General features: G+C 55.9%; 1 protein-coding gene across 1 annotated transcript; it reads right to left on the bottom strand.

Annotated features, from left to right (window-relative positions):
• Window positions 1–2,894: 2,894 nt before the first annotated feature.
• CIBAR2 (CBY1 interacting BAR domain containing 2) lies at window positions 2,895–13,761 on the bottom strand. Its single transcript, XM_072731396.1, has 9 exons — window positions 13,604–13,761; window positions 12,370–12,604; window positions 10,339–10,407; window positions 10,163–10,264; window positions 9,421–9,422; window positions 9,096–9,204; window positions 5,545–5,658; window positions 3,981–4,103; window positions 2,895–3,230 (listed from the first exon to the last, which is right to left on the bottom strand). Exons 1-9 carry the CDS (start codon window positions 13,621–13,623, stop codon window positions 3,114–3,116), a joined length of 891 nt encoding a protein of 296 aa, XP_072587497.1. The 5' UTR covers window positions 13,624–13,761; the 3' UTR covers window positions 2,895–3,113.
• Window positions 13,762–14,999: the final 1,238 nt, after the last annotated feature.

Here is a 14,999-nt window from a genome sequence, read left to right as displayed (position 1 = left end):
GGAACTTAACCACCTGCCCTGGGTGGTCCTGCAAGAACCAAACGTGGCATACACAGACCGCAGAGCTCCCACCTACAAAAGGCAGAAAAAAAGAAAAAAAAAAAAAAAAGACCAGACTTTTCTAAATTTTACAGGAATACATTTAAAACACCTTACTCAAAATTCGAAACTCACAAAAACTCAATTTAAAACTTAAACAGTGTGGGGATCCCTGGGTGGCTCGCCAGTTTGGCGCCTGCCTTTGGCCGGGGGCGTGATCCTGGGGTCCCAGGATGGGGCCTGCTTCTCCCTCTGCCTGTGTCTCTGCCTCTCTCTCTCTCTCTCTCTCTGTGTCTCTCATGAATAAATAAAATCTTAAAAAAAAAAAAAACAGTGAAGCCTTCGATGGTGTTTCTCTCTAGGTTGTACCCTTCCTCCCTCTGACTGTATCGAAGCGTTGAGGGAACACCCCACTGTTTTCTGGACAGGATGTTGCCAAACTGATGAGTCGCTTAGCAAAGCCAACCAGATCGTCTGATTTGTCCAGTTGGATTTTTGTGTTTTGATAGAAGCATTTGTGTGCCTCACCCTCCAGCGACGGCCACTGTCAGTCTTCTCTGCCGAGGTGTCTGTTCAGACCACTACCCGTTTTTGATGGGGTGGCTTGTCTTCTTATTGACCTACGAGAGTTCCTTGTATGTTTTGAATACAAATCCTTGGTCAATAGGGGTTTTGCAAATATTTTCTCCCAGTCTGTGTCTCGTCTTCTGGTTCCCTGAACAAAGTCTTCCAGGGAGTAGGAGGCTTAATTTTATAAAGTACGCGTTACCGATTTGTGCATGTGTGTGGCTAGGCTTTGGGGGTCTTGTGTTAAAACTCATCCCCAAACCCAAGGTTATGTAGATTGTCTTTTGTATTTATTCTAGAATGGTTATAGATTTGCATCTGAAATTCATCTCTGGACAGTTTTGCATGAATTTTGGTGTACATTGTGAAGTTTGTAGCTGCATTCATTTCTTTCCATATGGTTTCTGGTTAATTGTCCCTTAACTGTCTTTGGATAAGACATGGGATATTTGGCTCCATTCGGTTTGAATTTCAACACTTGGAGGATTCCACAGGCCAGCCGGTGGCCGCTAACTGTGGCTGGTGACCCTGGCACCACAGCACCACAGATGCTCCCGCTCCCCAAAATCCTGCTCCCCTGAAGCAGCAGCTCCCATCTTCCTGTGCTTGGACGAGTCTCCCCCTCACCAGGTCATCGGTCCTGACCAGGGAGTGGTGTTGGGTGCTTTCTCTGTCCTGCGCAGACACCCGCACAAGTATCTCTGACCAGCAGCAGGTGAGCTCGCCCTCAGGGAAGAGGGGAGAGATAGCCAAGCATACACAGGGAGAGGGACCATCCCAATCCGCTGGTCCAGAGAGCCCCCCAAAAGTCACGCTCCTTCCACCCCTGTCCACCCCACCGCCCACCTCTGCCTCTAGGGCCCCAGAAGAGAGAAGCTCTGAATCTTTCTGCTGCTTCCCAAGTGGCCATCCGCAGAGATGGTGGCGAGGAAGGCGCTGGCTGAGTCCAACCCTGGAGTTAGGAACCATTGGTCTGTTTGGTGCGCTGGGGTCAGAGCAGGAAGGGATGGGCACCTACTGTGTGCCGGGTGCCACCAGGCTGCAGGACCGCCAGGTGAATAAGTGAGGCTGGTTTTCTCTAGAAACTGTCAGTATGGTTTGGACACAGCTGAGGTTGAAGAAGATGTGCATTTGTGCGTGCGCGTGCCTGTTTGTGTGCACACACATATGCGTGTAAAAGTATGAGGTACGACATATGGCGTAAAATGTGATGACGTGTAATATGCAATACAATCTGTATGTCTTATAAATCATTATGTAGAAGATACAGAACATTTTTTTTAAAGATTTTGTTTATTTATTTGACAGAGGAGAGAGAGCAGAAGCAGGGGGAGCAGGAGCAGGAGAAGCAGGCTCCCCACTGAACAGGGAACCCAATGTAGGGCTTGACCCCCAGACCCCACGATCATGACCTGAGCCAAAGGCAGACGCTTAACCTGAGCCACCCAGGTGCCCCAAATATAGAATGTTTTCATTACTTTTGGAATGGGTGTTGCCCCTGGTAGAATCAGGGTGGGCTTCCCCAAGGACGTGCCACGGAGCTGGATTTGGTGACTAAGAGTCACTGTGATGAGGATGTTAATCCTGCAATGATCCCATGAAGGTTTTGTGTTCTGTACTGTGTCAATATGAAAATCACAGTCTCACCCCCTTCCTTCACCTTCATCAACCCTCCATCCACCTAGACCTCTGTGATGTGTCCTTGGTCCCAAGGTTATCCCTGCACATCATGTCCATGTGTTAGGGGTGACTCACATCCCCCCAAAACTCTTATGTTGACATCATAACTCCCAGTGCCTCAGAATGTGGCCTTATTTGGAAATAGAATCTTTGTAGATATAATTAGTTAGGGTGAGGTCACATTGGGTAGGGTGGATCCGTACTCCAACAAGACTGGTGTCTGTATAAAAAGAGGGAATTTGGACACACACACACACACACACACACACACGGAGAATGCCATGTGGGGATGCAGACCAAGATCAGAGTGTGGTGTCTCCAAGCCAGGGGACACCAAAGATGGCCAGCAGGCGCCGAAGGCCAGGGGGAGGCCTGGAGCAGATCCTCCCTCACGTCAGGAGCAGCCCACCCCGCCTGCTTCTAGATCTCGGACTGCAGGCCTCCCGAGCTGTGGGAGAGTAAATTCCTGTTGTTTGAGCCTCCAGCTTGCGGTGCTTTGTTACAGCAGCCCTGGGAGACTAATCCACCCTCTTCACAGCATTAGCAGAGGTTTAACCCCTCGACTCCCCAGGTCATAAGCTGCAAAATGAGACCCAGTACGACTCAGGTTACGATGCACCCCACGTTTATTGAGCACCTAAGAGGCACCAGGCACCATGCTAAGCCCATGGATCCCCAGAGTGACCTGTGAGGTGAGCGAGATTGCCCCTGTTGTGCAGACGAGGAAACAGGCTCAGAGGACATGAGACTCACCTGGGGGTGGGGGGTTGCAGCGGAGCCCCCAGCCCACCCCCAGCCCCCATGTTTCAGACTGGGGAGCGCTGGCCTTATGGATGGGGCGTCTGCCCCTGCCCCGTGAGGTCCTCCACGGGGTCCTCCTCCGCAGAGTGGTCCGTGCTCTCCTCCTCGTCTCCCCTCTGGCTCTCTATGGCCGTCTGAGTGCTCTGAATGACACAGCAACAGCATCAGTAATTACAGGGGCGGCGACAAGTGTCTGCAATTTCTAAGAGCTTCCTGGATATTGGTTCACCTAGTACTCCCCACAGCCCTGCAGGTGACGGGGGCACTGTTATTAGCCTTACTTTGTGAGGGAGGAGTCTGAGGCACAGACAGGTTAAGGAGCAGTGGATTCGGACCCAGGTGGCCTAGCTGGGGGCCATGCTGGCTTCACTACCTAGAGAGGATTATTCAGGAAGCCTGCCCCCTCCACTGTGGGGTGAGGCTCCCCCTTGCCCCCCACTCAGTGACTAAACCTCTTCTGATGGACATGAGGCTGCTTGGAGTCTTTATTTGTCTCATTTGGTTGAGCACTCAGAGTCCTGCAGGAATACGGATGCGCTTTGCTGGGCTCCTAGGATTACATGTACCATATGACTTTCCTAAAATATGAGAAATTCAGACTTTTGAAACCTATGGGCCCATGGGCTGGGAACTAGGAATGACCTGCCCAGAGCCCCCACTTCTCAGTGGACACACTTCAGGATGCCTCCGGGGGGCTCTCAGGACATGCAGTGGCTGCTGCGTGCTGGGCTCTGAGCTACAGATCAAGATCAGAGTGTGATCTCAGACTGGCCGGTCCAGGTCGGACCCCGGGGCAGGTCTCCACACTCCCCGAGCAGAACCTCGTGGAAATCCCTGCTCTCAGATGGCCTCCCCCTCGTCACAGGATGAACACTCCCAGCCCCAGTGCTCACCTGGCCAGCGAGAGACCACGGGACAGCTGGGACAGACCACGGGACAGTTGGGGAGGGGATGGTATCCTTGAGTGGCTGGGCATCGTGATGTCCATAAACCCCATGCGTCTTGGCTCTAAAATCCTGCCACGGAGAGACCAGGGCCAGCTGTTTCCAATCAGGAAAGAAAGGAAGGGGTGTGGGGAGGAAGGAGGGGATGGAGGCGATGCACAGCGGGCACTCCCAGAACCCCGACCTGGCCCAGGTCCTGTCTGGGAGCTTCCTGCGATCTACACTAGCCCGCTAAGTGGGCGTCAGCATCCCATTTCATAGACGGGGAAACAGGCCCAGGGAGCCTAGGTAACACATCCATAGTCACACAGGAAAATTAGAGATTGCTCTTGCCCCTAAAAGAATATCGTAGAGATAAGTGGGCACACCAGAGCCTATCTGGTCTGCATTTAGCCTCATACGGTGGTTTTAAAGCTTACCCACAAGCTGGAATACAGTTCCCTTCCCCTTGAATACATCCTTAGTGACTGACTCACTTCGAAGGTGTGGACTGCGGCCGAAACGACACTAAATTACCTCTAAGATTAGGTTATAAAAGGCGATACGTTTTCTACCTGCCTCTGTCACAGGATACTGGCTTTATTTTTTTATTTTTAAAATATTTTTAGGAGCGGGGGAGGAGCAGAGGGGAGAGAGAATCTTAACCCCCGCCACAGGGTTCGACCTCACGACCCTGAGACCCTGACCTGAGCTGAAACCAAGAATCAGACACATAACCCACCGTGGGGCGCCCCAGGATGCTCACTTTAGACCAGCCGTGGTGCTGCGAGGAAGCCCCCCGCCACCTGGAGAGGCCTCGGGCAGGCAGCCTTCGGGCTGCAGACCCCTGAGGAGCCAGGCAGGGCGGGCTTTGTGGCCCGAGCTCGGAAGAACCCCGTATTTGGTCTAACCCTCTGCTCTCGGTCTTGCAATTCGTTGAACAGAGGGCCTACGTTTCCATTTTGCACTGAACCCTGCAGACCCAGAGGCCCGTCCTGAACCCAGAAAACAGCCATCACCCGCCAGAGGCGGGGGAGGAAGCCTCATACATGACTCCAGCCCCAGCTGCCAACTGAACACCCAGGAAAGACCCATGAAAGAGCATCCAGCGGAGCCACCGACCCCGAACCAGAGGATCATCGCAGCAGCCCAGCTGCTGTGCAGCGAGGGGTGTTACAGGTCAGCCAGCCCTGCTGCATTTGCAGCCACCGTAAGCCCTCGTCCGCACCCGAACGGCAGCAAGCCTCCGCCGGGGATGCTTTTTGTCACTGTTGACTCATTTGCTTGTTTTTTAAACACCCAAGTCATGGTGAAAATGTTGATATTCCAGAAAGATAGAATTGGGAAAATTCTCCACCTCTGGTTTTGGCAGCCGGGGGCAGATAAAGAAAAGAATTCATCAGCACGAGCCTGCGAAACTGTAACAATCGCAAAATGTTGCCAATAAAAATTGCTCCTATGAGGATAACCAGAAGCAAACGGAGTCGGAGTCCCGTACGGCCAGCTAGCAGTGGGGCATCTGTGGTGTCCGTACCTCCAGGTCTCTCTCCAGGTCATAGCTGTCCAGGCTCTGGAAGGCGCTGGAATAGACCTCCACCGCTTTGGCGTGGAAGACCATCTCAATGGTGACAAAGTCGGAAAAGATTTTCTGTGGGGAGAGAAGCCCGAATCACACAAGCGACACTGGCCCAAGGAGAGTCCCGGGGTCACCTTGAACGTGGAGCAAATGGGCGGGTGGGGGGTAGTGTTAGCTGTCCTCTGGGGCGGGACAGTCCTAAGCCAGTGTCACTCTGCTCAGCAAGCGCTTTCGGGGTTCCTAGGGCATGCCTGGCTCCAGTGAGGCCTGCTGCTGTGCGCCAGGCCCCGTAATGTGTGCCAGCACCCCTACTGTGCGCCAGCACCCCTACTGTGTGCCAGCACTCCTACTGTGCGCCAGGACCCCTATTGTGCACCAGGACCCCTGCTGTGAGCCACCCCTACTGTGTGCCAGGCCCCTACTGTGCGCCCGGACCCCCTATTGTGCGCCAGGACCCCTGCTGTGTGCCAGGACCCCTACTGTGCACCAGGACCCCTACTGTGCGCCAGGACCCCTACTGTGTGCCAGCACCCCTGCTGTGCTCCAGGACCTCTACGGTGCACCAGGACCCCTGCTGTGCGCCAGAACCCCTACTGTGTGGCAGGCACCCTCCACTGTGCACCAGGCATCCCCTACTGTGTGCTAGCACCCCTCTCACTGTCCACCAGGCCCCCCCTACTGTGCACCTGGGCCTTACTGTGTGCTAGCACCCCCTACTGTGCACCAGGCACCTCCCTACTATGCGCCAGCCCCCCTACTGTGTGCTAGCACCCCCCACTGTGCACCAGGAACGCCCCTCACTGTGCACCAGGCCCCTCTACTGTGTGCCAGGCCCCTCTACTATGTGCCAGAACCCCTACTGTGCACCAGGCACCCCCTACCATGTGCCAGGCCCCCTACTATGTGCCAGCACCCCCTACTATGTGCCAGGCACCCCCTACTGTACACTAGGCCCCCTACTATGTGCTAGCACCCCCTCACTGTGCACCAGGCACCCCTCTACTGTGCACCAGGCAATCCCCCCATTGTGCACCAGACCCCCTACTGTGTGCTAGCACCCCCTCAATGAGCACCAGGCACCCCCCACACTGTGCACCAGGCCCCCCTACTGTGTACCAGGCCCCCCTACTGTGCTAGCACCCCCTCACTGTGCACCAGGCAACCCTCCCACACTGTGTACCAGGCACCCTCTACTGTGGGCCAGGTACCCCCTACTGTGCGCCAGGCACCCTACTATGTGCTAGCCCCCCCTACTATGTTCCAGCACCCCGTACTGTGCACCAGGCCTTCACAGAGACTCCCACTTTGCTTTGGGCCCCAGCAGGACGCAGGCTTGGGGCGGGGGAGGAGCCTGCAGTCTGGGAACACCCCGTTTCCCACAAACTTTGGAACTCCCTGGCCAGGGAGGCAGGCTCTCCAAGCCAGCACAGGCGAGGAAAGAGAGAAGGGCCAAAATGGGGAGCGCCTGCCTCCTGCCTCCCTCCCGCCCTCCCCAACCCCTTAAGCCGACCTGGTGGTGAGCGCTGCAGCCCAAGAAGTGCGGCCAAGCCTTCTCCTGTCACTCACTGACCTATGACTGATCCTGTCTGAGCCCCCGTGTCTTCATCTGCACGGCGGGGCCCAGAGTGGCCCCAGTTCACGAAGCCCCCCCAAGATTCAGTTATGCAGCCGCTCTGTCTGGCTGCCCTGAATCAGCACCAGCCCTACCTGGGGGTTTGTGAGAAATGCACATTCTCCAGCGCCCCCAGACCCACGGAATGGGGCTCCAGGGTGGACCCATCGCCAGGCGGTCTGCGTGTGAAGCAGCCCTCCAGGAGCTCCCTGACCCACGCTCGGCTGCGGGAAGGCCTGCCCGGAAGCGTTACCCACGTGCTTTTACAGGAGCCCGAGAGCTCTCCTGTGCTTAGGATCATTTTATTAGAAATGTGACCTAAAACTGATACACTGATAGTCATTATCTCAAGTTCTGCGTTTTTTCCCTTTTAAAACTGGGAGAGTTCTTCGGCGGGGATGGTTTGGAGAAGTGCCTCTTACAAACTTAATCCCCAAAGTTTGAAAGGTGCCTATTTTAAGCTGCAGGCGCTTCTTGGCCTCTAACTGTGCCAAGAATCTTGTCCTAAACCCTTGCCAGCACCCCGCTTGCCAGGGCCCCGCTTTCAGGCCTCATAAACATCAGGTGCTGAATAACGGTCTGCTGGTACTTTTAGGTCCTGCCTGCAACGTGGATGCTTGAGCGCTAACCCCCACAGGTTTCTCTCACTCGTGCATTCATTTACTCGCCCGTTCACTTCCCAAATATTTACTGAGTACTGCTCAGCGCAGGCCCTGGACCCGGTGCAGGGACCCAGCGGGGGACACGACACACAGGCGCCACGTCGTGTCCCGTGTGTGACTCATGTGGCACCAACAGGCGGGGGGTGGGGTGGGCACGTTGCCCCCTACACTCTTCATCCCGCGATGATTGGCATGTGTCATGGGTCTTCCCCAGGGTATCAACTCCAAGGGAAAGGGGCCTTGCTTCTCTGACTGTGGTGTCCCAGTGCCAGGCACAGTGTCTGGCACATAGTAGGTGTGTATTCAACATTTGTTGGGTTGATGAGTGAGTTAAAAATACAATTAACCCATCTACCCTGGGATAACTGCCCCCAGGGGGCGCAGAGCCATGAATTAATGTCAGGGATGGACTGAGCTGAGTGAGTTTCCCTGAAGATGAGGTGTTGATGCAGAGTGAGGGCAAAGCCTTCCTGGCAGAGGGCATGGCCTGTGCAAAGGCACTGAGGTGTGTCGGGGTTTGGTGCCCTGCAGCTTGGATTGCTGCGTCCAAGATAAGGCTGGGCTGGGGCTTCCGGAGGCTTGGGGAGGATTTCTATCTTTATCTTTAGAGTAAGGGGGGTCATGGGAGGGTACGTAACCCAGGAGTGATAAATGGCAGCCGCCGTTTGTGAGACCCCTGGGACTGTAACGTGGGTGTGGGGGCTGCTGAGAGTGGGTGCAGGGATCTCTGTGACTGGCTGGGGCTCCAGGATTCTAGATTACACTGTGGGGTGGAGTGGGGGAACAGGGTGGGGGGGTGGAAGGAGGAGGCACCTGTGCCCCCCCACTCCTTGTGCCTAACCATAGCTTACTCGGTCAAGGGCAAAGAAAGAAGGAGGAAGCCAGAGCAATGCTGTGGGTCCTTGTGTGGAAAGGACAGGGATTTGGGGTGGTGGTGGCAAAGTCTGCCAAATTCTCCTGGTGGGAGCTGGGCCTGGGTGCTTAGAGGCAAGGCCTTTCCCTGCAGCCAGGATTAGGCCAAGATTAGGTGTCCTGGGAGCCCAGGCTCTGAGACCCGTCCGGGCAACTGGCAACACATGCTCACGTACACACATCTGTGCTCACAAACATGGTATGTACACATGTGCATGCACACTCACAGACAGGTTCACACGCAGATGTGCACACACACACGTGTGTGTTCAAACACACACTCGAGGCCAGAGTACTTCCAACACCGGGCCACCCACACCTACCTGTAGGTCCTTCAGCTTCTGCTTCTGGAAGGTGTCGATCATCTCCTCCAGCTGGTGGGTGGTACGACTGGCATCCACTGAGGCCCTCTGCACACTGGTCTCTGCCTGGCTCCAGAGGCAGGAAGTGTCACGGAGCGGTCCGGGCCTTTACACACTACTCTGGATCATTTCCCATTCTCCCTTTGGGTCATCTCTCCTGCCTCATGGACCTCTCTTGCCAATTTGGTCATCAGAGGAAAGGCCAAGCTGGACCATGGTGAAAGGGCCAGGCGCCGCTTGGCCAGACCTGCTTACTGGCTGTGTGACCCTGGGCCAGTCACGAAACCTCTCTGAGCCTCAATCTCTTTGCCTGTAAGCAGGGGACAGTAATAATACCTGCTTTGCAGGGTTGTTGAAAGAATTAAACGGTGGGCACCTGCTGAGCTATTAGTATAATAGGTGTCCCGCCTTTGATAATAATTCCTGCATGTGGAATGTTTTTAGGTAATTAATTTGTCTGACCCAACTGGTCGCCAGGCACATGGAGAAACTGGATTTTAGAGTTAGAGACCGTCAGAGTGGAGTTCCAAGTTTGCCTCTGGCCTCCCCTGTGTGACCTCAGGCAGGTCGCCTTTCTTGGCCTCAGTTTCCCCATCTAGACAGTGGGCATGAAGCTAGAGGTGCCTGAATGCACACCCAGTGAGCATTCAGTGAGTAGTCCTGGTAAGGAAGTGGGGCCTTGGAGGGGGTGACTTGCTGGCTTACTGAACAGTGCTGAGGGGACAGACTCGGGTCTCCTGACCACCCCCCCACCCAGCCCACCGCCTGCCCTGCACCTTTGACTTGCATCCTGAGTGCACAGCTCTGCACACACCTGCCCAGGTAAAAGCTCACCTCGCCGTTCCGTGGGGTCATTCCTCACCTGCCATGAGCCGCTGCCTTCCCCCCACAGACACGGGGCACTCACCTGGGTCTGAGAACGGTGTGGTTAAGGAGCCAGGTTAACCAGCAGCCCCTACCCAGGGGACACCCGCGACCAATGGCCACCCTGGCCTAGCAGCCTCAGGCCCCACTTCCAGGAAGGATACAATCATTTGCCTGTCCGAAGGGGACTTCTGCCTCAGTTTCTCCAGCTTTTCCAATTGTTTGATCTCGTTCTTCTGTTCTTGCTTGAATTTCTTGATCTCGGCCTAAAGGGAAAAGGAGGGCCATTTCCTGGTTGTCCCAGCGGGCCAGACCCCATCAGGCAGTGCCCCTTGCTCACCCGTGTCTGCTTGATGTGCGCCCCGTAGAGTTTCAGGGGGTGGATGACCTTGGTCTCCAGCCTCTCGACCTGGGGGAGCGTGGACAAGCAGAGAGTCAGAGCAGATGGAACCAGGGGGTGCGTGGAGCCGGTGTGGGCTCCAGCCTACATTCGTAGAGTGCTGCGTGCACACCCGTAGCTGCATGACAGGAGCCCGTGGGGGGCCGTGGAAGCACGAGACACCCTCCCTCCCCGCTTACGGTTGAGGATACCTGCCTGTGCTCAGGCTCTACCTCCACAAGGCTCGGGCGATCTGTTTCATCTCACGAGCCTCGTTTCCTCCCTGTAAAATGTAAACGGCCGTGCCCACCAAGGGTTTCGTGACAGTCCATCGGGTGCCACCGCCAATTCAGTTCTCCAGCCGGCCTTACCATCCCCACTGCGGGGACTAGTAGGTGCACTTGGAACACGAAGTAGCCTGGGATTCAGAGCTGACTGAGCTGAGAGCCCTATGCAGCCCCCGAGGGCACAGCAGGGTGTGTGAGGGGGATGCCTGACGCCCCTGAGTCAGTCCCTGAGAGTCAGACTTAGGAGCCTCCCATCCCTTCCCCTGGGCTCCTTAAAACCCTGATTGCCAGTCACCCCCCACCTCACCCCAGGGGTTCTGAATGAGCAAGTCCTCAGTGTGACCCAAGAATCTGCATTGCTAACAAGTCACAGGAGAGGCTGAGGCCTTGAGGACCAGTGGCAGGGAGATCCCCTGAAATTTTGGCTTGCCAGATGCTCCAGGAGATCTAGAAGCCCCACCAGGCCCCTTCCTTTACCTTGTCAAGGCTTATGACCCTGCTAGGGTAAACACAAATCTTAAATAAATAATAATAATTCTCCCAGGAGTCAACTTTTAAAAATAATAATAATTTTCCCAGGAGTAGAAAGGAAAAGAGACTTTCCCCCTTGCTTTCCTTACAGCATTTTCTTTTAGAAAACCTGCAATTGTAAATCCCTTTCTTCTGTCCCTTTGGGACTCATGTAAACCTTTCTAAAAGCTAAATAAGATTCTTGATGGTTTACAAGCTGGGAATGGCAGGCGTGTCTTTGAAACGTAAACATCGAGGATGACAGGTCTCTAGGGAGTTTGCTCAGGTACCTGGTTCCAAGCCTGTGAAGACCTGCTTGTTAGAGAGAAGTTTCACTCTTCCTTGGGAGAGAGGCCACTCACTGACACAGGTGGCCACCCTGTCACCAGGTGGAATTAGGAATGGTGGGGGGACGAATGGTGCCATTAGTCCTGCATCCTGAGACGGTGAGTGTGGGGTTGTTTCTGCCTGGCTGTGTAGAGGAGTGAGGTTTTTTCCTTCCTTTTTTTTAAAGATTTTATTTATTCATGAGCGACATACACAGAGAGAGAGGCAGAGACACAGGCAGAGGGAGAAGCAGGCTCCATGCAGGGAGCCCGACGTGGGACTCGATCCCGGGGCCCCGGGATCACACCCTGAGCCAAAGGAAGATAGATGCTCGACCACCGAGCCACCCAGGCGTCCCCAAGGCAGGGAGGTTCCTGTGTGCCAGCCCCTGTGCACTGCCTGCAGTGTGTGCTACAGTCTGGTTTCATGCTTATTCCAAAGAGAAGCTGGTTGGTTCAGAGGACTCTCCAGGGCTGGCAGGTGATTTTTATTTTTAGCTCTCCCCCTAACACCCTGCTGCCTCCTCACCGCAGCCACCAGGATTTCTCCGGGTCCTGGGCTCCGGGCATGTGCCTCCGATCTGGGACTCCTGGAGCCCACAGCCCCCGCCCTCAGGCTGGGCTTCCTGGGGTCCTTGCCTTGTCTGGCTTTTGTCCGGCACCACAATGCTTCCAGGCTCTCAGCCCCATGGCACGGGGCAGGGGGGTGGGGGGGTGTATGACCGGGGAGGGAGCTCTACGCGTGTCCACCCCTCACGGACACCTCTTTAAGAGACATGTGCACTAGCTGTGCCCCCTGCAGCTCAGCTCCAGCCCTCAGACCTGAGCCCAGCAAGGGGCCCGGGGTCCCCCTGGGCGCCCCCGCCTACCTCGGCCTGCCGATAATCCTGCACTTTGGCCAGGTCCTCGGCGAAGTTCCTCACGGTGGCCCGCATCTCAGGGTTCTCGGTGTTGGAGAAGTCGATGAGCTGTTTGACCAGCTGGTCGGCCTTGTCCCTCAGCCGGGCCGTCTTGCGGGTGTAGGCGGCCAGCAGTGAGCAGAACTGGCCAAAGTACTTCTCGGCATTGGTCACTGTGTTCTCCATCACCCGCACCTGGCTGTTCCTGGGGAGGGGGGAGCCTGAGAGGCCGTTCTGGGCCATGACACCGGGGCAGGTCGGGACAGCAACGCAGAGGTCACCCACCCATCACCCTGCACCTAGCTGGCGAGCTCCCTGCCCGGGGCCTGGTCCCATCTGATGATGCTCGTGGTTCTATCAAGGCAGATCTGGGAGGCCAGCCAGGTCGCAGGCTGGTCAAGTGGCCGGCAGGGATGCAAAGGCTGCTCTGGTTCCAAATCCAGCCTTATCCTCCCTGGGACCCTGAGCAGGGCTTTAGCATCTTCCTGGCAGAGTTTTGCATCCTAGCTGCAAGGGCCCCTCCCTCCAGAATCCCCTGATTCTGCCTCCACCTCCCACCCTGACCTCCCTGAGCTGTTCAAACTGTCTTCCTTCTCTGAGCACTGAAGGTATTAAAAAATGAATAAACTTTTTTGGGGGGGCCAGGTTTAGGTTTACAGAAAAATTAAGTGGAAGGTACAGAGAGTTCCTCAGAGCACAGGCGGTTTCCCTATCATGAGCAGGGGCTGCGTGCGTGTTTTGAGAAGCACCTCGAGTGGTTTCAAGGTCGAGTCTGTGACCTTCAGAGGAACCAGGCACCAAAATAAATGGATAAGGGGCAGGCAAGCCCCAAGGGAGCATTGATAAAACCTGGTCAGAGAGGGTGGGGTCAGGGACCATTCCACGGGGGCTAGGGGTGTCGTCTGGGGGGCTCTGAGGCACGAAGAGAGGTTTTGCAGGTGGAGCCGAATGAGGGAAAGAGGGGATGGATCCTGTGAATTTGGCTACCCCAGAGCTGTGGGCAGTAATGCCAGAGAGCAGAGGTCAGATTCTGGAAGCTTCCCTGGCCTTCCCTTGACCTTGAGGTGGGGTGAGGTGGGACGGAGAGCAGCCTTTACCACCACCCGCCCCAGGAGGCCTGGCTGCCCCTGTCTCTCTTGCTGCATCAGCCCCCCAAATCCTGCCTCCCGGCCTCTCCCAGCCAAGGCCAGTGCAGGCCACTCACCTGGAAAGAACAATGCTCATTGCGACGGGGGGCACCAGCTGTCCTAGTCTAGGGAAATAGGACAGGGGCCCAGGGGTCCGGCAGGCCAGGCCGGGAGGGGAGAGGCTGGCGGGGCAGGGCGCAGCTGTGTGGTCCCGGCTCTAGGGACGCTGCCACCTGGTTGCCAGGCAACATGGGCACCCACAGCCACCCTGGGAGGAGCCCCAGCTGGTTGCCTGGCAACGTCTCCCCAGGCCAGCCTGGCTGCGGGGAGGGGTCCCAGAGGACCCTAAAGCCCCCCTCCACCAGTACACTTCGTTTGACTGGATGTTCTGTGGAGCCAGGCAGTGGGGGGCGGGGGGGGTCCAAGGATGCAACAGAGATGGGATTCAGGGCAGCTTGCATGGGGCTCAGCCTGCACGGGAGGGAGGGTCCTTCCTAGCCATGAGGGGGTGCCGCCCCACCTCCCCCCAAAAGTCTGGGAGTGGTGGGCAGGGTCCTGGGATACCTGCTTACTTGGGAGGGAAAGCACAGCGTCACTCTGGGGGCGCCTGAAGCTGTGTAGCTGAATGGAGGTGGCGGAACACCAGCCCAAAGGGACTTTTTAACATTTCCATCATCATTTTATCATTTTTCCCCTTCTTTATAAAAAATAGTTCTTGCTCGTTGTTAGAGAAGTATGAAAGTACGACACAGAGAGAAAATCCAAGACCACGTTTAAGAAATCATGCTAAAGGGGCACCTGGGTGGCTCAGCGGTTGAGCGTCTGCCTTCAGCTCAGGGCGTGATCCCGAGGTGCTGGGATCGAGTCCCGCATCGGGCCCCCTGCGTGGAGCCTGCTTCTCCCTCTGCCTGTCTCTCTCTCTCTATCTCATGAATAAATAAAATCTTTAAAAAAAAGAAATCATGCTAAAGATACAACACATTTTACTAAGGGTAAGATGTATTCATTTCATGGTCTGTACATTTTACCTAAAGAAGTGTGGAAGTGGCAGCGACGACGTAGGAGATCGGGTGGGAAGATGGACCAAACACACGCAGCAGAACGTTGGCAACTGTTGCTGCCGCGGCAACCCGGGCGAGTCTGCTCATTTGGTGCATCTGGAAGCTAAACACGGGCTTACATCCCAGCCCCCAGCCCTGCTGTGTGACCCTGTGCGGGTCGCCTCCCCTGGAAAATGGGATCCTGACAATAGCTCCTAGGCTCGTCCTCCCTCGTTAGGAGAGAGAAGTCTCTGGAGTGAGGCAAAGGGGACAGGGCAGGGGCCAGACGCCCACTGCAGTTCCTCGCAGGCAGGTGGGCCCGGGGTGGTGATTCCCTGTGCTGCTGCTGCTGCCTGGCCGCGCCCTACGCTTCCCTGCACCCTGTGCTCCCTGCGGGCCCTGGGCAATGCGGAAACACCCTACAGAGCTCCCC

This window comes from Vulpes vulpes, chromosome 12 (genome assembly GCF_048418805.1).
Source record: "Vulpes vulpes isolate BD-2025 chromosome 12, VulVul3, whole genome shotgun sequence".
Classification (NCBI taxonomy): domain Eukaryota; kingdom Metazoa; phylum Chordata; class Mammalia; order Carnivora; family Canidae; genus Vulpes; species Vulpes vulpes.
Note: the sequence above shows the minus strand (reverse complement) of the source record. Positions and strands in the feature narration are given on the sequence as shown.

Coding starts and splice junctions, on each gene's coding strand:
- CIBAR2 (XM_072731396.1), bottom strand. CDS start 13,623: ATGAGCATTGTTCTTTCCAG. Junction 10,265..10,338: donor CGCACATCAAGCAGACACGG/GTGAGCAAGGGG, acceptor TTTTCCCTTTAG/GCCGAGATCAAGAAATTCAA. Junction 3,231..3,980: donor CGTGGTCTCTCGCTGGCCAG/GTGAGCACTGGG, acceptor TGTGTCATTCAG/AGCACTCAGACGGCCATAGA.